Genomic DNA, 25639 nt, shown 5'->3' with positions numbered 1-25639 from the left:
ACAGGCACTCATGATCTGATTAACCAAACTGAAACACCCAAATTAACCAACGTCTTTTCGGGGTGAGGAATCCTGGTAGAAAAGAAAGACAAAGAGCCCATATGGTACTAACCCTGGCCATTTCTGGTACACAACTGCACAGGCCCATTTCAAATTCTGAGGTTTCTCCAAGGTCCAAATCCCTTCACCTTCCTCACAGATGCAAACCTTGCTGGGCAGGGGGAGTGTTTTAGGGGGACCTCAGGGAAGGGTTTAAAGTTTCAATCGTGAAAGAAAACGTGCAGGAACACATGTGCATTCGGCAGATAACAATTCCCTGAAAATATTTTAAATCAAAATAAAATGTCTGTCTGACCAAATTTTTATGAACTTGGTTGGGGAAGAGGAAAACAAACAATTGCTTAAGATTGGTTTCAAATACTGCTTTCTGCTATTACTGAGAATTTTCAAGCTTTTCATGCACCATTGGAAATAGCTCTGCTTCACAAGCTGCTCTGGTCGGTCCTGCCAAAGAAATGGTCTGATACATTTTATTACAAGTTTATTGATTTGCTTATGCAAACATGTAATTATCTTTGCCCATAAAGACCAGTGTAAAATAGGATTCCTCCACTGAAAGCAACGAGGTTATCAAAACACAACTGGATGAGACAGGACTGGTAGATACTAGGCATTTGCATCCCAATCCCAAGTCCAGTGAAGCCCACACCATATCCTAACTCAATTCTACTGGCACCAGAACGCACAGTGTCTAAGCCACATGACCAGCACCATTTTTCAGTCTCAGAGGGATGTGTACAGTAATACAGCAACAAGTACTTACATTTCTGTCACAACCTGGAATCTTTTGAGTTGTGGAATTAAGAGGAAAATATCATTTTAGATACACTTTCTCAAACAATAGACATTCAGAAACTTGGGTTTCAATTTAACATTGTGCACATTTGCAAAAACTTAAGGTTTCAATTTAACATTGTGCACATTTGCAAAAACTTAAGGTATTAGAGTACAAATCTGCAGTATTATTGGTGACATTGCAAGTTAGTGCCATCAAAAGTGAATTTTGGTGAAAAGTAGGTCTTTTTTGCCCTAAAGCACTGACTGGACCAAGACCCCACTTGCTAAGTCATGTTTCCATGATCTTTGCCCCTTACATACACCTTCCCAGATTTCCAGAACCACTTCAAAATCAGCTCACATTGCTCTGAAGTCATGAGGGCTTAGGTCACTGTGGATTATTGTGGCTTCATGTGTGGATAGGGGTCCTCTGCTGACAAATAGCCTTGCCACTGGGCTACAATTTGACTGTCCCTGCCCTGACCTTCTCAAAATCCTGGACCTTCGTTTTTTATTATCCTGTATATCAAAGAGTTAACCCAGCAATCCACTGTTAGATCTATACCCAAAGGAAACTCTTACACCTTATACAAGGAGACGCAAGGATGCTTGTTACAGAACTAACAGTAACACCAGAAATAATCTAAATGTCCATCAATAGGGGAATGGGTAGACTGTGGCTAATTTATTTAAAGTTTTATTTGCTTTTCAGAGAAATACAATATTTTAAAAACACATATACTATATCAGAAATAGTACAATAAAATGGAAATAGTATTAGTCTAGGAATCCAAAACCTGGACTCTAGACCCAGATTTTAAGAAAGCCGCATGACTTGGCTGGACTGAGAGTCCCAGGTGGGTGGGTACAAGGAGATGATGGGCACCAATTGCTAGCACCCTCATGCACACAATAATGTTCAATTAAAAAAATATTAGCTAATAATCCTAGCACATCATCATCTGGCAGGTTGATCAGTCGTACTGTACAGAGAAAAGAGCTGAGGTTTCACGAGAAGTCACACGCTCTTATAAAAGGTGGGGCTGGGATTCCGATTTAAGCATGTCTGACTCCAAAGCCTCCAGGTGAGTTCAGAACAAATCCCCGATGGCAGATGATACTTTTTCCATTTATTTATTTTACCTAAAAGCTAATTAAAGCAAAAATAATTTCCTATAATTTTTATTTAAAAAATTTAATTACAAGAGAAAAATAAAGCAATACAGAGGCTTAGAAAAAGAAAGACTATTATAAATTTTGTTCCCTTTTCCCTACAACTGTCATGATAATATTCATTTGTTGTATATTTTGAATCTTCTTATAACATTAAAACATCCTGCTTAGTTTCCATGTGGTTCCATTGTCTCCTTTATGTATTTTTAGAAGCTGCAAAATCTCAATTTTCTCTTTCAGAAACTATTTCATGCAAGTAGTTCAATCACGTAGAAGAGAGACATGTCTACCAAATATATTTTTTTGAGCCAGGCTTTAACATAAATATTCTTTGAATTCTCTACCAATAGCATTGGGGAGTTTCAGGGACACAAAATGAGAAGAGTGGATGCATAACTGGGAGGTGTCTATGGAATAAATGAGAAATCTTTTCTTTTTAATCCTTTTTTTCAGTACCCAGTGAAAACATTAGATAATATGATGAGTCTTCTTTAGTGAGCAACCTATTCAGGCAACCAATTAGTTCAGGTATTAACCACCTGCTGTGCCAAAACCATGACAATTGAGCCTGTTAGAACAAATAATCCACCCAGCAAACTTGAAACGGCAGCGACCATTGTCATCAAACCCTCCAACGTGCAGGCTGCATGCACTGGGGAAAACCCCGGAGTGGACATCTCTGGGATCCTAGTTCCTATCCTCAAATACTTCTTCCAGCCACCCACGCACGTGACTGTGGGCATGCCAACCAAGCTCTGTGCTCAGCAACCCTATTTGTCCAGGAAAGGACCACTCACTAAGGGGTTGTGAGAAGGCCGAGGAATCAGGATGCCAAGGAGCTTTATGCACTGCTGTCCTTAATGCTTAGAGAAGAGAGTACTGCACTAAATGATCTGCATCTTAAGTTTTCAAAATTATGATACAGGTAGAATATTGTAATGAGATCAGTTTCCATTACCCTCTTGGTCTGCCTAATCTTCCTCGAGCACCCGGTGCAAACTTGGGGACCAGGCCTGCCCTGGTGTTCTGTGATGTATTCTTCACTGTAACCTTGGAAATTAAGACCAGTTGCAAATCCAGCGTCATAATAAAATAAAAAACATGCTAAGCTGTGAATATGGGGAATGGGTATGAGGTCAGAAATAAACTGGAGGTGGTTCCAGAAGAAACGTACAATCCAGAGAGCCACGTTCCATGAGACCAACAGGGTTGGAACTGGCAAGAACAGCAGTTAGTTACCTGGCTCAAAGCCTCAAGCCTCAGAAGAGCATGCCCTAAAATTTTTAGTTTGAATTGATTTTCTTTACACAAGAGGTGGTCTGCTTTAACTTTAAATGGGCCCATGCAGAATATTAGGGAAAAGCACCTGAACAGTCCTACGAAAGAGAAAGTCCACAGACTGAGAAGGGAAAAGGTAGTTGGGGTACAGACCTAGTGCTGCCAGCTTGGATAGTTACTCCTGCCTCTCAGCCTTGGCCTCCCCATCGTGGCCGGAAGAGGGCGGACCAGTGACAGTTGGGCCCCTCCTACTATGAGATTTGATGACCTGCATACAGAGATAAATGCTGTGTTCCTGGTGATTAAAGAACAATTCTTCTTCTCACAACACTGACTGGGATCTCCCTAAGCCAACAATCATATTGCGTAGGAACTGAGGGTTTATTTCTTCACAGCAGTCAGGAAAGAATCTAGAGTTCTCTGTCTGGCATGAATGACCTATTTGGGACCTCAGAGGTGTTTTTACAAGCTCCAGTAAAACTTCAAGGTAGTTTTGTGTCCAATTTATCTTTCAGTTTCATACATTGTGAGAGCAGACCCCAAGTCACAAATGTCTGCCTCAGCCTTTGCAGAAACAACACTTTTGAACCTTATTTTGTTTCGTCTGTTGCCTTCTTTGCACTGAAGGTTTCAGACCTGGAGACTGCATCTACATATGTTGGATGCTACACAGGATTTTAGTGGTCTCTGTTTCTTGGTAAAAACTGGGCCACTCTGCAACATTGTTTCTCTTGGCCACCTTGGAAAACCCCCTTCAAAGATGGTGAAGGTTCCTAAGACTCAGCAGATGTCCCATACATATTATATGGGCATAACAGATTACAAACACAAACTTCTAAAAATTTCAGAATCTCAAAATACAACAAAATTTTGATGTAAGAAAATCAATGACTACATTAACATAAGCTTGTAATAACATTAGAAATTGTGGCCACCTTCTGTTTGTGCACCATTTTCTAAGAAGGCAGGGCAGTATTGAATAATGACAGCTAAAAGAAACCTACCTATGCCTATTTTTGGAGGGTCCAGGTAGGTGCTTTCTCTCAAATTCAAAACTATTCAGTACTTTTCCTTAAATATACCTCTTTAAACAGTAAATATGGTCAGGTACATTCCAAATACGGTATTTTTTAAGGCCAAAAACATACTTATAGAAACGGATTTAAGAAAAATCTTCTCACAATCTGACAATAGAAAAAACTAAGGCTAAATTAACATAGCCAGCATTTATATTATTCCATTTTAAGTAAAGCCTTTGGATTTCAGAAATAGGTTGGCCCTACATTATTAAAAAGCTTAAAAAGTATAGCTAAATAAACAGTTTTCTTGATGCAACACCTTTTATTTGCCACTTGTAATTTTATGAGTCAGCAGTAAGTGAGACTGGTTACATCAAAACAAATGGGAAATGGTTAGGGTTTTAATGCAATATTTTAAAACCTGGTAATAAATTGCTTTAAGGGCATTTCTAAATATATATATATATATATATATATTTGTTTATTTATAAATATTTTTACATTATAATGATAAATGCATACAGAAATATACATAATATATATTTACATATATAAATAAAGTAATTAAAATTTCTAAACCTAATGCTTGAATTTCAAACAGCATTCAAGCACTCTTAAGGTCACAACCTTCTGACTCTATTCCTTCCCTACCTCCCAACACTACCTCAGCACCAGCTTCCGGCCTCTACTCTCATACAAAATTAAGTCAAAGGTTAATTTCCATTCTATGTTAAACTCTAATCCAAACTCTAACCCTGTGCTCTCTAAGTATCCCAGCCAACATGAACCTACTAAGTAAACACTCTTCTCCAAAGGCGGAGGCTCAAAAAAGGGGTGAGAACGCTGAGAGGTACCCTCCCCACATTATAGACATGAAGTGGTTAGTCAACGAAAAAGCTTTAGATATCTGTGCTGACATTTTTTAGTGAGAAAATGACTTTTAAAAACCACTCAAAGAACCATGAGAGGTGAGGTTAATTAAGCCACTGCTGGTCTCACTTCTGGTACCCAAAATCAATGGCAAGAGTGATGGATCCTGAGATGTGCACTACAATAAACACAGAAAGGCAGCGACACCGCAGGCACAGACTCCAGGAACTGCAGACCAAGGATCAAACCCTCGAACCCCCACACTCTACAAGGCTAAAACATTTCCTCATGTGAGAAACAGAACCACCACTAACAATTTTTGGAAATAATATTTGAGTCTTGGCTCAACTGGATAATTTTGCTCTGCACCAAAAACAATTCCATTCAAATTCTCAAAGGCTACAAGAGGATTCTTACTAATTTTAAGATAAAGTTTCCTTCCAAACCCAATGAAGTGAAAGGCAGAAACCAGCAAAAGGAAAAAAAAAAAACATTAAGTAACATATATAAGATAGTTTGCCAATCTATGAAAAACAAATGAAGAATTATACTCACATCACACTGATAAACTGAGAAGCTGCCAGCGGTTTTCAGGGCAGATGTAACATTTTAACAAATGTGATTGTTTGTGAACAAAATAATTCTGATCAAAAACTTAATTGCAGCCAAAGTGAGCCCTGGGCTGTGTCACGATAATCCATTCTGACAAGAAGCAGTGAGTGGAGATTCCTACTGTGAACGGAGCACATGTGAAAGGTCAGCTTTGGCCTGGAACTTCAAAACCGTTAACGTGTAAAACAGTGTGCATTAGAGCCCGGAACGGCTAACCACTGGATTAGCGGATGTCCGCTGTGTGGGTCTGATGTGCTTTTGGCAGGTAATGGTTAATTTGTAAATAGGCAAGGTATTGTAACTTTCTTCTTGGCCTCTTCCCAACATTTGCCAGCAGAACCCATTCTTAATTATAGTCCCAGACTATTACAGTATGAGATTTATAATTAGGTCTCATTATAACAAAGTTGCCTATTTTTTAAATAAAACTTATTTTTTAATAATTTAGGGAAAGAAAAGATGCATGTATTTAAAAAAATATTTGTTGACACGAATGAAAAATTTTCATGTTAAATGAATATATTTGTTCATGCAAGAGCAACTACTATTGAACAGCCAAAATTTGCCAAATGAGGATTTCATTAGAAGAAATAAATACTTCATTCATATACTGTAATATGAAAAACCAATTACATAATAGTATTTTGCATGGCTTAAAATGAAATTATAAATAAAAATGCAGCTAATACCATAGTTTCACTTGTCAACATGAGATGTTCCTAAGGAAAGAAGCTAAATACTGCCTTATAAGGCAGTGCATTCAGAGTACTTTATACATATCAGAGTGCTATCGGATTGGCCCATTTGGCTGTAAATTATTTCCCCATTTCTCCCATAAGTAAACCACTTAAGGTAATACGTCATTAATTAGTGATAAAAGCTGGCACTGTGCACTTCAATTCAATGGTATTTTAGGATTTAACTAATTTCTGAGCTGAGAGGAAATAATACTTCTGTGCGAAAACAAGCTGGTCTTCTAAAATAAGCTTTATTTCTATTCTCAAAACTCAGCCTTCTAAGGTTGTGTCTTTGGCCACTGGACAGACACAGCTCCTGAGTCCTTTGTAGGCTCTATCTGGGGATCTGTAAGGTGGCTACATGGCAAGGTAGCCTCACTGCCAGCAATCTAATGATTGCTCTCTCCCTGAGAACATCAACTGGCACCGTTAGAAACAAAATAGGAGAGTGAGGAGAACAGGAATCGTGGTCAGCAAAACCAGTTGTCAGTCTATCTTTCTGCTTTCCATACAGGATTTGAAAACCTTAATATATTTGTAAGATTCAGAATCTTCCTGTTAGCTCTGGAAAGGATAGGACATACCCAGTTGTCAGTCTGCTGTTCTGTACCAAGCACCTTCCTGGACTCTAGACCCTGGAACACAAGCCCTGCCCCTCAGGGAGCTTACCGCAGTGTGGTGGGAGGGGGCAGAAGAGTCAACCAGGAAGCCCCGGTAAGAAGTAAAAGTAGTAGGGGAGGAAGAAACCAAGAAAGGCTGTGTGAGAAAGGGGTGCTGGGCACATCCGTCTTCAATGTGTACCCCTCCTCTCCACAGATGTGTGAGAAGGAACTGCAACAGCAATCCAGACTCACGACCCCTAAATTCCCCTATGAGCTAAATTTATCCTAGATGCACAAATACAGAAGAGATGTCATGATTCACCCCCAAAACTAGGCTCTAGATTGGTCATTAATGTATTTTCTTATACCTTTTAAGTGATTAAATACACCTGGTAACACACTAAATGTACACAATTTTAGCCTCAGTCCTAATCATTTTTTCCATCATCACAACCTTTCAGCTTAATTATCCTTGGCTACTGTTTCACTTCCTTGGTGAGGCTCAAGCTCAAAAAAGCGTATAGATGTTCTTCCAGGAAGAGGATCAACAAAGCAGAAAGTGCCTCCACACTGAGTTCCAACGTAAAATGAGCATGCCCCCTCAGGGCGTGGGCCCTGTGCTAAGGGCCCCAGCTGCACACGGCTCTGCCCTCAGTGCCAACGTTTATGATTTTCTTCAGGGGGGAGCAAGATTATTGCTAAGACAATCACACCTACTGATTATGATAGAGACATCGTGTATTTCTTAGCTGGCTGGTGTTTGTTCGCATGTCTTAAAATACTCAATGTCTAGAGGTTGAACTTATACTTTAATTCAGTTCTGGACTGTGAGCAAGCTTTCACAAATACAAAGAAATGCTACCAGTTTCTTTTTTAAGGACCCATGTTCAAATGGGAGGACACCAAAGAAATTAATCATTCAATTCTTATTTGTAGGAGCAGATTCTCTGTAGCTTGTAAATTATTTTGATTTATAGTGAATCATTATTGTATTCATAAATGCTGGAAAGTTGAACATGATATAAGGACACCCCAAAATAATTTTATAACTGCAGGTGTGCAAATCATAACATGTGGGAGATGACTCAAAGGATAATGGGGAACAAAACCGTTTAGGAAGGATCACCTAAAGGAGGGAAAGGGGCAAGGGCAGGTACCCCAATTTTCCAAGATGTCTTTAAAACCAAATTACTCGTTTATAGACAGACACTGGAGCAGTCAAGCATGGGCAACAAAGTCAACAGTTATGTTTAAACAAGCGAAGGCAAAATGCTCCATAATTTACTACGACCCAATCACACTGCTCATTCTTTTGAGGTTAAATGCTACTGACATAAGCTACACCTGAATCCAATCAGTGCAGAGACGTTGAGAAGATTCACACGAAAGGACTAAATTTGTCACAAATGGGTTGGTTTCCGATCTTAATGTAGCCAAGTTGCTTTACTCTGACCTCCATTGAACAAATCAACTTAATGGGCACTATGAGTGCTATAAAACTTTAACAGTGGAGTGATTTTTAACTTTTAAAATATAGTTATGAAGCAAAATGTTGGAGAGCTTCTACAATACTGGAAATCAAATTAAATCTAGATGTTTTTTAACAGTCTTGACAGATATAATCCTAGTTACCATGTAAATTTATGGTAAGCTGCTGTGATATTAGCCACAGGTGCTACTTTTAATATATGAGCCGCATCTGGCTGGGAATAGAATTTCTCAGAGGACTGAAAATGACCTCACTATCAGACAATGGGAGGGGAAAAAAACAAGAGCACTGTGGCATGTAAAAAGCTGAAGATGTGGTCCACAACTAAGTATTTCACATAAAATTCATTTTAACTCTGCAGTTGTAGGTTAAAGGACATTATGTCTTCAATATTTAAGAGGCGTAGATATATTTCAACCAAACAGCCAAAAGATTAAGAATGTAAGACAGTTATGAATACCCTGGCTACATATATAATAGTAGTTTCCCAACCTTTGATCAATGTCAGAAAAAATGATGCACTAAGACTTGAAAAGAAGCTTATTTCATGGCTCCCAAGTACACGACATGATCAGACACCACCAGCATACCGGACCAAGCTGCGCCGGTTACTGATCTCCAAGCAGAGGCAGCTCTCCAGCACCTGGCCAACATCACTGCTGGGGTTTTTTAAGTTCCTTGGAGTGATTCATCATGCCCAGAACATTATCATAAGGTGAAATTGTTTTCAAACTCATTACGAGTTATTACCAATCTGAGTTAGTATTGGCAGTATCACCCATAGACAAACATACAGAGAAAACACAAGTTCCTCTTACCTATTAAATTCACAAGTAAAAAGACAGTTATGTATAAAAAAAGGTTGGGTTCCTTTTAAGCAACCCTCCTTGAACCATTTAAAAGCCATCACTTGCCAGAGAATTAACGTGTGGAAATGTGATAGAGGATTGACAAAGATTTGATTTCCTATGAAATAACTCTTCCCGAATTAAGCAAGTCTTCTTTATCTGAAAAAAATCTCAAAAAGAAAAACATTTCTATGAAAATACTCCCTACATCACTGCACTAAGCTGTGAGCATGGTTAGCTACAAAGCCCTATAACGGAATATTTTCCTTCTGACCTTCTCAAGTAACTTGAAGGGCTTGATTTTTTAGCTTCAACAGATAGATTCTATCTAAGCAATGATTTCTGTTAAGTTTTTTTAACAAGTAATGGGATCTATGCCTGATCTCAATGGGCATGAAGAGTCTGAGTACCGTTAGCAACAAGAACCTATTAGGACTCCCTGATACTTCTGTGACCAACTGACAGCAGTTATGTGGCAAACTCACAAGCCTCACCTGTGAAATGGTGAAATGGTTAGTTACTGCAGAAAGGTACTGGTTAAATTAAATATGGCTTTTCTGCTCCATGGATACCATATCTATCCCATCATTAAAAATCATGAATTAAAATATTTTATTGACAGGGAAAATGTTCACCATACATGAAGTGAAAAAAGCAACTGAGCAAAAAACATCTACAATGTGACCCCAAATATACACATATACATACATATATACTCACAAAATACAAACTTATACATATTGTTTTTTAAGTGGCCAGAAGGATTTTGTATTTTTATGTTTTCCAAATTAAAAAACATACTATGCAATCAGGAAAAAAAAAAGTTGTTATCTATTAACAACCTAAACATATCACACAAATTAACAGAGTACTATCACACCTATAAGAATGTGAGGTCTGGCTGATCTCTTGTATGGTATAAGTAATCCAAAAATGTTAACCCTGTCTATTGAAAGCTTGCAGTTTTAAACAAATAGGAAGATGGAAGAGACTCGTTCTCAGGCTTACACAGCAGAAGATAGCTGAAGATACTCAGATCACAAAAGCCTTCTCTTCTATCTGTATCCACAGCTGTATGGACAATGCCTCAGAAAGCTGGGGTCTCTCAGTGCAGGGCAAGTTTATCTATGCAGAGTCCTGACTTACCAAGTAAAGTTTTTAGCTGCTCTTTGCAAATCCTTCTATCTGAAAGTGACTCCCCACTCCAGAAAGAAGCTGACCTCCAATCTGTAGGTGACTTCGGACAAATAATTGATCAACCAAGTATTATAAACTAATGCTTTCGGGGCAGGGCGTAAGGAACCATATAGCAATGTACAGGTCAAATGCCTATCAGTAGCTGGCTACCCTTTTCCTCAAACTATGCAAAAACATGAGCCTCCTTTAAGCCCTCCAAAATGAACATTTTTCCAAAACAGAACAAAGAAACAGACTCAATTTTGAACAGCAGAGCTGTTCATTCAAAAGTCTAATACATTCCCAAACAGAACTGCAATACACATCCTGAATTATTCCACAACCCTTCAATATATAGACTTGGGTTAGAGAAGATGAGCTACGGCCACAGGGCAGGATGCCTGCTGCCTGCTCCTTCTCTAAGTTTGAGCATTTTCTGAAGGTCCCTGTTCCTGCCAAGAGCCAGGTGGGGTTACTAACCTAACCTTGCAAGGCTGCGGGGACACTTCAATAAAACAACCTGTTATTTCATAGGTCACCTAACAATGAGCTACTAATGCCTAGCAGACACTCAAACACTCTTTGGTTATAAGATATTTTGTGACTCTCCAAACAGTCACAGAGAAAACTGATTTGGCTGCATTTCAGGCAAACAGTGCAGCATAAAGAGTTACGTGTTTACGGAATGATCTCAAAACAACATTTTTACATCAAATTTTCTAAAAATAGTTCCTAAAAAATGTTTCCTATAAGTTTGTAAACTTTTCTATCTAGAATGCCATCAAGTTATGATTTTAAAAAATCAGGTAAGAGTGATGGACCAGTGGTCACAGAAAAGAAAAGGAAAAAAAGGATCTCAGATTAAAAGAACTGTCTTGAAACAGAAGTGAGTGCCTAATCACTGGGCCTGGGGCCATCTCCCGGGGCAGTACTTGGTGGTGTCTTAGAAGGGTCTAACATCCGCCCCACGACACCAATATTCACAAAACGTGGTTGTGGGTGGCTGAAGCTGTGAAACCAAAATACTAAATGCCAACCTCAGTCTCTCACTAGGGGAGGCAATTTACTAAGGATGCTGAAGTGGCCCGTTTCCTTCTCTGATCCTTCAAAACTGCGCACAGAACAAAGGCACAATCAATGCTGCTCTGGGAAGTGCGTCACACACAGCAACGCAGCGGCCACCTCAGCTGGCCGCCGTGAAGAACCATCTGTGTCTAAGAGTGAGGAAGTGGAGAGGAAAAGTCCTTGGTGAGAAAGGGTTTTAGGTAAGACCCTGTAGGAGACAAAAAGATGAAAAATATGATGCTCCCATGGGGCTAAGGGCACTGATTAGGACCACCTAGTGAACCCACTCAGGGGACCGCATGTATTCAAAATACTCTGAGGTCTATCTAAATAAAACAAACAAAAAAATACACCTGCGTAACACTGGGCTGGGTACTGTGGGAGATGCACACAAGCACAACCCAAGACTCTGCCCTCAAGGTGCCTGAATCTTAGATGGAGACACACAAAGGGACTCACCTGGTGAGTAGTCACATTTCTGTGCTGCACAGTCTAAGCTGCACTTAGTCACATCCTAATTCTGCCACTGGTTCATCATCAGCGTGGGCAAAGCACTTCACCCCCAGGCCTCAGATGGCTCATCTCGTCTAGCCCTAGTGTTCATAGATCTAATATCAGAACAAGGCTGAAAACACCACCAATAAAAAAGAACCCAAGGGCTGAATTCTCAATGGAAGAAAAAACAAAGAGATCAATGGCTGTGGCTACAAAGATCTGTATACGGCGCATGAGCTCCACTTCCTCTCCGGGCTGGCCTGCACCCCACCTCACCCAAATTATCCTTGCTATGACCACCAGCTTCTTAATTCAGGGGTCGTCCGTCGGTACTCATCTTACTTGGAGTCTCAGCAGAAATGATTTCTCCCTCCCCATCTTCTTTTGATACAACACTGGCCTGATATTCTTCCTATTTCACTAATAAATCTCAATCTTCTGCCATCTCCTCCTCTTCCATCCAACCCCTAAATGGACTGAGCTCTGAAACAAGACTTTTCTCTCCTTACATGACAACTTCTGCTTGAGTGATCTCGTCTATCATCCTTTATACACACCTATGACTCCCTAATTATCTACAACGCAGACCTCTGTTCTCCATTCTTACCTTGGACATAAAGCTGCTTTCTTGAAGTTGACATCTCTATGTCTCACGTTTAACAATGTCCAAACGAGAAATCTTGATCCCTGCGCCCTCAGTCGTGTTCCTTTCCCACACTTGCCCAGCTCAGTAAACATCACTTCCGACCACCTGTTCCTCAGGTCTTAAATCTGGAAGTCATTCTTAACAGCTTCACATATTCTTCCTCACCCATCGCTACTCTTCCCTAGTTAGAGCGACTTGGGGCTTTTCTTTACATTTGCATTTCTCTCAGTTATATATGGTACCACTGATTACTGCTCATGTAATCTAAACACAGCTCTTACGTCTACACCTCTCTGCTTCCCGACACTGTCCCAGTCCACAATCTCCTGCTGTGTCCACCGAGCTACGTCGTCTCACCTGGACTTATGCAACACCCCCTTACCATTCTCTCCGTGTGATTTTTGCCTTCTCCCACCTCCATTCCATCCTCTAGGTCATCTGATTGGTCTTTTTAAGAAAACGCATCACCCACATCCCTCACTAAGCAGTCTTTTTTTTTTTCTGATGGCCCTTTGAAAGTCAGTGAAAGCCCACCGGCTTCCCATAACCACACACGTACCCCCCGTCTTCTTCCCACAATCTTAACGTGCCGCCGTAGTTGTGCACATAAAAGCCCTGGCTGGTGATAACAATGACACCTTAATTACAAACAAACAAACAAAAAGTCCTGACTGGTGCTCTCAAGAGCACCCATGCCCAAACACAAAGCTAAGTCCAGGTTCTTCCTGGTCAGCTCCAAAGTCGTCACCTAGTTTCTAACTGTGATGATGAAGCATGGTTATGTTGGCAAATTCACAATCACTGGTGATCAAAGAGCTGGGAAAATCGTGAACCTCATGGGCAGGTTGAACAGGTACAGAGTTACTGGCCCCAGATTTGATGGGCAACTCAAAGATCTAAAAAAATGGCAGAATAACCTGCTCCCATCCATCTGTTTGGTTTCATTGTACTGACAACCTCAGCCAGCATCATGGACCACAAAGACGCAAGAAGAAAACACAGGAGGGAAGATCCCTGGATTCCCTTCTTAGGGACGTAATACATACATGCAAATAAAATGCGTCAGTGGACAAAGAGGGAAAAAAAGAAAATACATGAGCTTGGAGGTTCCTTAGGCCTTCCCTAACGGTCCCCAAACTGAGTTAGATCTTTCCGTTATTCTCTCTCGTGACACCCTTGTGTTGGAGAGGCGGTGTCCATGTTGGCAAAGTCAACAGAGGAAGACTGACCAGTTCTTGGTGACTGACCATCAAGATAATTCTTCAGGTTTCAGGTCTAAGTACTGCGAGGATGGTGGTACTGCTGAGAGAAACAAAAAAGTTGGAGGGCAAAGACAGAAGAAGGAAGTCTGCCTTCAGACACTCGAAACCTAAGGAAACTAATCCAAGGGAGAGAGCGCCTCAAGGACCCTCCCTGCCCATCTTCAGCCCAGCTTCCTGAACCAGGCTTAGGGCCCGCATCTCCCTAACACAGTACAAATAAGGGGCACCTTCTTTCTCCCTGTCCTTGGCCTTTGCCACCTGCTGCCCCCTCCCTTAGCTACCTGCCTCAGGAAAACCTATCAGACCTTTCCTTGGTACCTTTGACCACCTCCCTCCAATTAACCTACCCCCGCCCCCACCTCTGGTAACCAAAGGCTGATCCCTTTTTCTGAGTTTGTTTTAGATTCTAGTAATTGAGATCATACAATACTGGTCCTCTTCCGTTGATTTCACTTAGCATAATGACTTCAAGGTCGATCCATGTTGGAGCAAATGGTTAGATTTCCTTATTTTTTACAGCTGGATATTCCATCCTTCTTTACCCACCCATTCATCAAGGATGTTTCCACGTCTTGGCTAGTGTAAATAACACTGCAGTGACTGTAAGAGTGCAGATATCTTTTCAAGTTAGTGTTCTTGTTTCTTTCATATATATTCCCAGAAGTAATCCTGCTGGATCATATGGTAGTTCTATTTTTAAATTTTTGAGGATCTTCCGCATTGTTTTCCAGAGTGCCTGTACCAACCTATCAGACCTTTGAGGACAATTTAAAATTTTCCTTCTCCAGCTATCCTGGAATACACCTCCTTCAGTTTACTGGTACCTCATATTCTAGTTCCTGATTAACAGCAATTTCAAAAAACAGTTATCTGGTTATTCATATGTGCCACCTCCCCAACAAAACTGGGAACTGTTCTGGGCAGAACCGGAATCATGAACTTCTTTGGCATCTTCCTTCTTCCATGCCTGGGATATCGGCCCCTCAGTGGTTGCCAGCTCAGGGGGCCCTACCAGACTCACTGATCCCAATAGTGCCAGGCTATCCGACCCTCAATAGGGAGGCCCTGTGGTTCCCAGTCCTGTCCCAAATGGGCCTGCTCCAGGCACCTGGTGCATGCCCACAGCCAGGGCTGCAGTGGCAAGGAAAGGGGATTTGAAGTCAGTTTCATAAATCATATAGTACAAGGCCACAATCCTGCCTGACTAGCTGAGGGCACAGGAGCAAACAGATTCATTAGCAGCATTTGCTGTTTTGATAGGATTGACTTTAACGATACAATTAGATGACCTCTGATTGCTCAACAGTAATACATGGGTTACTCCTAACAAGTTCAGCTTTGTTTGTTTGAGCTGGTGAATACTCCTTTTCTCAGGGAAGTACTGTCAAACCCATTTAAGGCAGAAAAATAATTAAACAAGTAGTTTTGGGGGGGAAAAGATACCTCCTTGGACAAACACAGATAAAAATAAAAACACCTTGCTGTATCACAATAGCATCCAAAGCACTGCTGTCAGAGCCAAAATGCAAGTCTGGCACCTACTATCAGTGACATCATCTAGTGTGTCCACAAACACTCCCAGGGTCTCAGTCTGCTTCCATGTTCTATAAAATTCAGTGAATTGGTTAAAATGGCCCATTCTCGCTTAAACTGGAATGGCAATATGATGGTAAGTTATTTGCAAAACAGGGGAGAGGATGTACTGCTTTGTTCTGTGTACAAGGATGTAGAAAAAAGAGCAGAACACAGCTCAGAGCCAGGGAAGAAGAAACCTCGCCCACCTGTCCACACAGGGGCACCAACTCCCTCCAGAAGGCAGAAAGCAACTGGTCAGCCCCTGACCAGAGAAACGTGAGTGCACCATTGTATTGGCTGCTAGGAAGAGCTGACCAGCTAGCTAATAAGGCTGCTCCACCAGGCACCCAATATCCATATTTTGGAACAGTTGAATGCAGGTTTCTATGTCACAACCCTAACGCGACAAACTCTTGCTGTGCAAACCTGAACACTACTGCTAATGGCTGTGTTAAAGCAATGGACTGGCATACTAAAGAAAAACAGAAACAGAACAGAAAAGAGCAAGATCAAAATACCTTTAAGTATTATTTAAGGTCTCCTTTAAATAATTTTACATAATTATTGAGCAAGCAGTCCATTGTTATTAATTCACATTAAACCTATCTAAGCAGCACCAGCAACACAGACTGAAAACAAATGCCTCCGCAATTTCCTAACTTTAGAGTGTTATTTTCTTGTCAGTTAAATTTAAAGCAACCCATTTGTGACCACATTATATACCAAGTTAATCTCATCTAAAGTGCTGTACAAACCCTAACAGCTACACTAAGGTTTTATACTAATGAAAGCAATTTACATAAATGAAATTTATGTCAATGTATTTCATGACAAATTTTTTATTTTATAACAATTATAGTACTTAGATGATAACATCTGTTGATATTCACAGTCTAAACCTGGCAAAGATTTAAACCCACAACATTTTCCATGCATCATGTACATTATCTGTGAAAAGCAATAAAAAAGCAATGAATGCATTAATCATACCAATATCATCTGCAAAGCATAAATCTGAAATACCTTTCACGTCAGCTCAAACTGCTTTTTATTTTTTACACACCTGATTTTATGCCATCTGTAAAAAGGGCAAGACAAAGACTGTTGAGGAAATTATATTTCTTGGCTGTTTAACTTTCACAAAATACTCAGGATAAGTTCTGTAAACAGGAGATTTACCATGAGAAGAAAAAATGATGCAGTTAAAAGTCCATTTTTATTAAAGGGCAGGGTAATGACCACCGTACTTTCACGCCGCAGTGTGGTGCCGTATTTGCATTTTTGACACCTGTTTTACATTTTCCCTTGTCTCTGTCACATGTGTTTTTACGAATACACATCAGGTCTAACCCTACTGCGCGACAATGTGCGACGTAAGCAGCAGAAGCAAGGCTCCCAGTGATGGCATTTTAGGCTCTGATTTCCCCACCCTGGGGGACACCAACACTGGTGTCTCAGCCCCCACCTGACAACGTCGGCATGGTCCTGCTCAGGGCTCCCTGGGACCCCAGGAGTGACCCCAAAGGGAGCACCGACAGGAGCACACTACACAGATATCATTATTATCTTCTCAAATTTCAGGTGAAGTTTGCTAAAATGCATCTCTACACTCCACTCCAATGACAACTATAGACATTTTCTCAGGTTGTAGTCAGCTGCGGCTTACAGAGCCCATCAGTGAGCACACGTCAGGCCAAGCTGCTGTGTATGCTGATCACACAAGTTTCCACTTATCTGGCTCTCAGACACACAGACATTAGCCTATGTTAAAAGCAAAATGACACTTTCTAATTTAGAAACTTTCTAGCCTTAGGAACATCCTTTCCGGGAATGTTTCCCTACCTTCAACAGGCAGAGTATCTGCTTTCAAGCATGCTCAGATGTGACACTTACATTACCACATTACTGAGTCATGACTTTGATGTGCACCAATTTTTAGTTCACAATAATGAAAAATAAAACCTTAACTAACTCATGCACAATGACAGCTGTTGAGACCCGTGTTCCACAGAGAACTGTTAAGATTTTCATTAGCAGTTGTCTTTCTTCTGGTACCATCAAGCCTTTGACTCTGCTAAGTGTTTCAAAATGTTAACACTAAGCCTATTATCAAATTCCTCAATAAAACATTTTTATAAAGCAAGTCAGCAACAGTTCTACAGCCAGAGCTCCAGGCACAGGAGGAGCCACATTTCACAAACCCAGACTCACTGGACGCACAGAAGCCCACCCCCACCATCACAGCGCAGGCAGTTCAGAAGGCCCCCTCCCCGCTCCGGCTCCAACCACCTCTAAGGGCAGCTGTGTGAGTGTGAAGAACAGAATGAAGAACAAACAAAGCCTGAACCTTGCCCTGCAAGGGAAGCTACACTCCAACAAGCTATTAGACTGAACCTGGTAAAAGTGTTACTTTTTCGGTCTGAGTATCAGCTAGTTCATATGATTCAATCTAACAAAATCAAATACCCTGCAGGCAGGCCCAACTAAGAAAGCACAGACAAGGTGTGGGAGTTCCTCTAGAAACGCAGGGAATTACAGTTCTTTCTCACAAAGCTCAGTCCCTTTCTCCTGAGTCAAAAATGCCCTCTTTTACCAACTGGAAACTCCTTATATCTTCCACCCAGAATTCTTCATTCACCCAAAAGATACCAAACCAGGTCAGGTGCTCCACCACAATTGCTTACCTATCCCTGATATTCAACTTATTTCCATGCTGAACAAGGGTGGACCCGGTACCCAGGAGCAAGGGAACGGGCCAGCCTTCCCAGGGGGTGGTGCTGCGGCCTGACCAGTCTGGGCTCCTGCCCCGAGGGCTCCACCTGCTGGCATCCGGAGTAGCTGTTTCCTGGGTTCCAAAGCCTCAACTCTGCACCCACTTCCAAAGCTTAACGTTTCCTCTGAGTTTGTAAGCTCCCCACTTGTCCCCACAGATGACAATGCATAAAAAAATTTCTCTTTATGGGACACTCACACCAACATTTCTAAGTCACATTCTGTTTTTTCAAAGCCCTCTCCCTACAGTTGCCAAACACCTAGGAGTAAGTTTGTCACTTACAGACCTCTCCCTCCTTATGTCTACATGAACAGAAAGAGAACAAAAGTCCTTTACAAATGCCAACTTCACCCTGTCTGAGCCCCAGAACCACTCCGAGCGTGGAAACATCCTGCCTCCGAGTCCTGGGACTGCCACGCTCTGACAGCTCAGAGACTCACCATCACCCTTCACTGCCCACCAAGCCACAGCACACTGCAGGCTATTGCAGTCCACCATGGAGAGACGGGGGGACTAACAGCACCAGAAACCTGTGGTCACAGCATCTACCTATGCTATCAGAATCCCTTGGGAGTTTTTGCATTTATAATCTCTAGTATTTGTATCCATCTGAGCTATCACATGAATGCTAACTACTTGGAAATAACCCTATCTCGGGATAAAATCTCTAAGAGAAAAAAAGTCCAGATGTATTTTATTGTTTATTATTATAGTAAAACCTAGAATAACCCAGAGCTTTGAGAAAAAGGTTTTTCAGCCAGGGTCACTGAAAATGTTTCTAGCATGTATGGTTTTCTGTAATAATAAAAGAAATGAATTCTAAAGCAAACTGGTGAGAGGCTTTCACACTCCGTATGAGCAAATCATTTAAAAATGATAACACCAACCAAGTGTAATCTGAAGATTTATTGTTAAAATGAGAAGACTATATAAAGAAGTGACAAATGTTCAGAACCTATCTAGTAAACAATACAGAATGCAGTTTTTACCTATATTTCTTACAGTATCTGCTAACACCCAATGTGGGATGAAATCTCTTAATGACGAGGGCAGGTTAGTTCTGACTGCGGCTCCCTGCAGCTTGCAGAGCTGAGGCCGGGACAGACGCCGCAGGCCGGGAGCCCCGGAGCAGAGCGCAGGGGGCGGGGCCTGCTGGGGGCGGGGCTCCGGCGCGGGAGCCGGTCTCACCGAGGTTCGCCCGTGCACGTGGACAAGCCTGTCCCCGAGAAGACAGTATGGGCCCAAAGCAGGACTATGATGGACATGGTCACATATCCATTTGATACAGGCAGAGCTATACCTAGAAGATTAATTTTTAGATTGGGGCAATGGATATGTGCAGTTTAAAAGTTGCTACACCTCACCAAATTGCCCTCCCAAAAGATGGTGTTACGTGGCCCTCCCGCCGCCTCCCCACACCCCTCCCACAGCTGCTTCTCTCCCACAGCGGCACTTGCCTCCTTGCCACCTTAGGGTCCACAGTCCAGTATTTTAACCCCGTCCTTGCACATGCCCTTTCCCTGTGCCCCTCGGTTCCCCACGCACTCATCTGGCAAAAGTTCAGCCCTTGTTAAGCCCAGCTGTGCACATACTGCAAGCCTACACCCAAGCAGCTGAACATGGCCAGTCAAAATACACAAAATCTTCACTTTAAATGTTTGACCATCAATCTCCGGGGATACTGAGAGCTGCCCAGCAACTGACCACACTTTCCTCGTTGGTTCACTTTCTCAGTCTCCAAGATGGCTATTCCGCTCTTTTACCTATCTTCCCTTTTCCCCAGCACCCCTCCCTCACAATCTACTTCTTCTCAATTGATGGCCTCACTAAAAAAATCAGGAACAATCAGAAGGGAATTACCTCTTCTTCCCAGGACCAGTGTAGCAACCACCCGCATCTTACCCATCGATCTGCCTTCTTTCCCGTAACAATGGACATACTGGGTGCTCTGTGCCTCCACCTGCCCGTTCTATCCTGTCCTCTCTTGCCAATCCAGGGCTGGGCTCCCACAATTATCTGACAGCTCTCAAACTGATACCAGCCTAGCCCCAACCTCACAAATCCAACAGCTGACCTGGTATCACCACTTGGGTGACTAATAAGTATCTGGAACCTGACAAGTCCAAAACAGGATTCTTAACTCCCTACCCTGCCCTCCATTCCGTCTTTCCCAGCACAGTAAATGACACCAGTGGCACCACCCTTCACCCTATAGCTTGATCAGGACCTTGGGATCATCCATGACCCTCTCCTTCCCCCACATCCAATCTCACAGCAAGACTTGATTGTTCTAGCTTCAAAATATATGAGTTACCCTACGTTTCTCCCACTGCACTGCTGCCTCCATAGTCTCGTCGGTTGGCCTGTCACAAAGGCCCGAGTCCACCTGCTTCCACTCTTGCCCTCCTACCATCTGGTCACAGCACAACAGCCGGGCAGATCTTTTCAGAACATAAACCCAATCATCCACTTCTCCCCTTCAGCTTTCTTTCACATGTAAAATCCAAACTCCTAGCCATAGTGACAGGGCTCCCGGGCCCTGGCCCTCCACTCTCTTCAGCGCCACCTCCTACCAGTCTCCTCCTCTGTCCATTCCAGAACACTGGCCTTCCGGCTTTTCCTCAATCTCGCCAAGAGCGTTCCTGCTTCAGAAATTTCATACTTGCTGTCCTTTCCACCTGGAATGCTCTTCCTTTGGGTCTTGACCTGCTGAGCTCCTTCACAGTACCCAGGCCTTGGTGTCCCCTCCCAAGAGAAGCCTTTCCTGACCACTCCATCTTAAACAGTGCATGCGTCCTCCAGCACTCTCCACCCCAATATCCTAGTTTATTCTTCTTCATGGCACTTACCACTACGTGAAATTATATTATCTAGTCATTTGTTTTTGTCTATCTTCTCTATTAGAATAGGAACTACATGAGCTTAGAATAGTACCTGGCACAGAGAAGATACCTAATAAATATTTGTTGAGTTAATGAATATTATTTTTACAATAAAATTAAACTGATTTTGTAAAATTTTTAAATAACTACATGTACAATGGCCACATCACGAAGAAACCATACCTAGAAAGGAAGACTAGAACAGAAAAAAATTAATAGAGAAATGAAAATAGTTGGAATGGTAACATTTTAATTTATGCCACCCTATTTAATGTTTTATATTATTGTTTTGTAATAGAAAACAAAACCTTTTCTGTCCTAAATGAAAGGTAAGTGAGGCTCTTTCACTGCTAGAGGGTCACCACTCTTAACAACAGTTGTGAAATAGAGAAAAGCAGCCCCTGACATCTGGGAGTTGGCTGGGCCTCTCAGCATGACCGTGGTGTTGCCAAGAGCTGGCCTGGCACTCACACGGAGCCGTTGGTGTTAACCTAAACATCAACAGCAGGCAAGGCCACTCTGTGACTGTGATGTTTTACAGCAAAAACAAAACTACCGTGTCTCTTCTCCCGCTAGGTAAGATTTATTAAAACATCGAATGGTGGAATTACTCATTTTCTGACAGTATCCAATCCAGAGCAAAGCCCTGATCCTTAAAAACTCTCCAAAATCAGTAACACAAGCCCAGATCCTATAATACATCTTTCTAACACAGTCTTCCTGAGATGCCCCCATAGTTCCCTACAGTGTGGGTTCTCCCTCGCAGCAACAAGCGATAAGCCCAAATTTCAACCATTGGTGCATTCCTGGTGGTCTTTGGCTGGGGGGCACTAAGAGTCCATCACAACATCAGTTGCCATGACAGGCCACTGCACACGCAAAAGTCACAGGCGTCTGGCTGGAAAACTGACCTTGTGATAAAATCTCAGTGTTGGTTCTCTGAATACATTCCCTGACATGGGCTCATTTTCTTGTCATCTGCCTCTTTCTCCTAAAATCTGAGTGAAGGTGGGGGGAGACAGTTAGGTTAATTAAATATCCTGACGAATAAAGTCACAGTTTACCAAGGATGCCCTGCACAGCGTCCCTTCCCTCCTATTTCTGCAAGCACAAGGGGAAGTGGGGCCGCACGATCACCGACTCGTGGGCAGAGCCTGCGGCAACACTCCTCAGGTACTTTAAGCCACATGTTCAAGCCCAATAAATTAGCCCAGGCTTAAAGAAGTCAGGCTGTACACATGTAAGAATTTTAATAAGCTTGGAAAATGCTACCTAGAGCTTATGCGCAAGCTTACTGTACCAATGGGATTCACTGCCACCAGCAACAGAGTGCTAAGCCCCTGACAAGAGCTGCTGAGCACATGGGGCAGTAGGGACAGGGAGTCATTTGGGCCAGGGCTCCTCAGGAGTTGGAGACTCACAGCAGAAGGCTGGCAGCCAGATGGATGGAGAGCAGAACAGGGCATGCGGCTCAGTGGAGCCAATGGCATTTACTAGGAAAACATGTTGAACGTCTTTCGGGTGGAAATCTGGTCCTCACACACCCTTCCAGAAACTAGCAAACACTGTAATCAATGTCTGCATTTATCAAATGCCTGTCTGTATGCAGAACTGTGTTAGGTACAATAGTTATTTAAGCAAACATGGTCTCTGCCTTCTAGATGCTGACACCTAATATAAATAAAAACAATAAATCTGTCCAGAGGATTACCAAACTAACTGAACAAACAGGAAATAGTCAAAAGCAATGACCTTATATAAATGCAATGAAGTAAGGACTGAAGGGTAAGTCATGGGAGATGACTCTCTGAGCAGGGCGGGGCCCGAATGGAGGACTCACCGGGTTAAGGCTGAGTCTCCAAGGGGAAGCCAGCTTTTAAGAAAAGCTTCAAGAGCTAAGCTATTGGGCTTGGGGAAAATGAGCCAATCAGAGAAGAGAGTTCAGCTTGGGAGATGATTTAGGGACAGAAATACAACAGGGAGAAAGAAAACTTGACAACTGTCCAAGAAAAGTACAGGAAATCAGTCAAGCAGGTGCATGTCTCAACTGTTTTTACTCATGCCCTCTTCTGATAAACACAAAAAGCTCACACTCTCTTTTAATGTTATTTAAAATTTGAAAGGAAACTAAAAACCCTAACCAACACCAAATCAAAGGAATAGTAGTTTCAGAATTTGATTTTCCAAATGATAAAAACCACCCCTCCCTCTCGAAATGAGAATCAAAACCCAGTCGGGTGGTGGCAGCTATGAAAAAGGATGGAGAGTAACCATCACTGAATTCTTAAGAGAGGATTTGGACCCTAACTCCTCATGGGACCAGACAACCAGTACTATTAGAATGACTTACAGCCTAAGGTGACAAAAACGGACCATGGGACTAGCAAGAATACATCATAATTACCTGATTAAAATTTTTGAAGGAGAACTCTTTGTAGATGGCATCTCTCTCATTTGATTCCGACCATCCTGCTGCTTTAAGGTCAAGTATAACTTGGCTCCTCTCCTCTGCTGTCAACCAGTGGGCATCTGCTGACTAGGAAAAGAACACATTTAATATCTGAAATGTAGAGGTTTAATCTCAAATAAGCTTATAGCTCTTCACCTTACGCAGAGATGTAGAAAAAAATATTAAGGGCAACAATTTCTAACCATCTTTGTTCCATCTTTGTCCTTCACTCTCAAGAAACAGACACAAACAAGGCTAGCTCTATACAAAATAGGCTGCCTGGATGGTATATTGTCCAGCAGCCCTCTTACTGCTGCCTCAGACTTCACAATTCTGTGTCTCTATTACCAGTGTTCATCTTACTAATGACCATTACCAATTTCAGGACGTAGGAAGTTGAGGTAATCACACCCACCCAAGGAAGCCCTCCAAGTCCATTGGCAGGACCCAGATTAGAACTCAGGGCTCTAAAGTCCTTCTCTACTGTCCTTTGGATGGTCCCACACTAGCTAAGCAGCCCTCACTGCTTATTCACATAGGTCGTAACCATTTTGGGTTCACTATCCCCTGTCAGATGTGATAAAAAACCAGTCCTCTGGAGGGGGGGGGGTGCAAAAAAATGCACATTTACACAGAGTTCTGTATAATAGCTTCCTGGGGGTCCACAGACCATCTGGACTAGAGGTAAAAAGCCCTCACCTTAGTGGAGTGTCTCCTCAGAGCACCAGCAAGATAAGCTCCCTCCACATTCTAGCAAGAGCACTGCCCAGGCCAAAGCACTTGGGTGCCCTGCCCACCTTGTTCCTATGCACCCTGGCAATGAAACTCACAAATCCAGGGCTCTGTTGGTTAACAGGCCCACAGTTCCCATGCTACTTGGTTTTTAACTAACAGAACTCTAAACATGATGGTCAGAGAGAGAAAAAGATACGTAGTAGAAGTCAGAAGAGCTGTGTTCTCATTCTACATTGAATGCCTACCAACACCTCCTGCCTCACCTATTTGCAGGGTTACTGTAGGCTTAGCGGAGGGAAGGACTGTCACCCAGAGAGACTAAGCTAATGTGAGGGCTCTTCATCAAAGGGTAACTGGGGACTGAGCTGGATCCTCCAACTACTCCAAACTACAACTCATTCCTCCTTAAGAAACCCTAACACCATTCATAACTGGCATTATGTAATTAAAGGGCAAAGTAAATAAATTTACTTTAGGACAACCTATTCTATGAAGAGGAAAAAAGGAGGCCAATGAACCAATTCTGTAGTTTCTCTTCCTTGCTAGGCCAGCTACCCTGCCCACAGCAACCAAAAGAGAAGAATGAAAACACCCCTTAGTTAAATAAAGACATTTAAAGGCTTGTTATGAAAACCACTTATTGTTAAGAACCAAAATATCTATTCCTTGGTTTTACAATGATTGTTCTGAAAAATGTCCACAAGAACCCACCATAGGAAATAATCCAGAATTCTTACTGAACACTTAAATATTTTAAGTCAACTCACAGTATTTTGTTAAAGAAACAGAATTATCTGTGTCCACTTTGAGTTGCTGCAAAGAAAATATGAATCAAGCTGTGGGTAAGGCAGCAGTCACCTGGCGTGCGTGGAACACACTGAGCTATTTCCCTCTACATTCTCCGTCATCCACATCCGCAGTGAGGCAATGTGCTCACCACAGATGACCGACCAGGTACAGGGACTTGAAAGGCAGCCACTCCATCTGCATTATCAGATGGTCCCCTTTGGGACACAACCTCTGCACAACCCTTTGTGGTGGGTTTAATTTTTTTCTGTGGCAGCTGGGGAAAGGGTCAGGGAAAAGCACAGGTCTGCAAAGAGTAAACTTGACTCA

General features: G+C 42.1%; 1 protein-coding gene across 5 annotated transcripts in view; it reads right to left on the bottom strand.

Moving 5' to 3' along the window:
• PCBD2 (pterin-4 alpha-carbinolamine dehydratase 2) overlaps positions 1 to 25639 on the bottom strand; it is a 40989-nt gene that overhangs the window by 14133 nt on the left and 1217 nt on the right. For 3 of the 5 annotated variants that reach the window (XM_073221613.1, XM_073221610.1, XM_073221612.1), the window contains one exon: positions 23744 to 23875. In XM_073221613.1, coding sequence (XP_073077714.1) covers positions 23744 to 23875 — 132 coding nt within the window. Of the gene's footprint in view, positions 1 to 20317; positions 20411 to 23743; positions 23876 to 25639 lie in introns of those variants that run through there. The other 2 variants (XM_073221609.1, XM_073221611.1) reach the window with 2 other exon arrangements.

Source organism: Manis javanica, chromosome 14, assembly GCF_040802235.1.
Source record: "Manis javanica isolate MJ-LG chromosome 14, MJ_LKY, whole genome shotgun sequence".
Classification (NCBI taxonomy): domain Eukaryota; kingdom Metazoa; phylum Chordata; class Mammalia; order Pholidota; family Manidae; genus Manis; species Manis javanica.
Note: the sequence above shows the minus strand (reverse complement) of the source record. Positions and strands in the feature narration are given on the sequence as shown.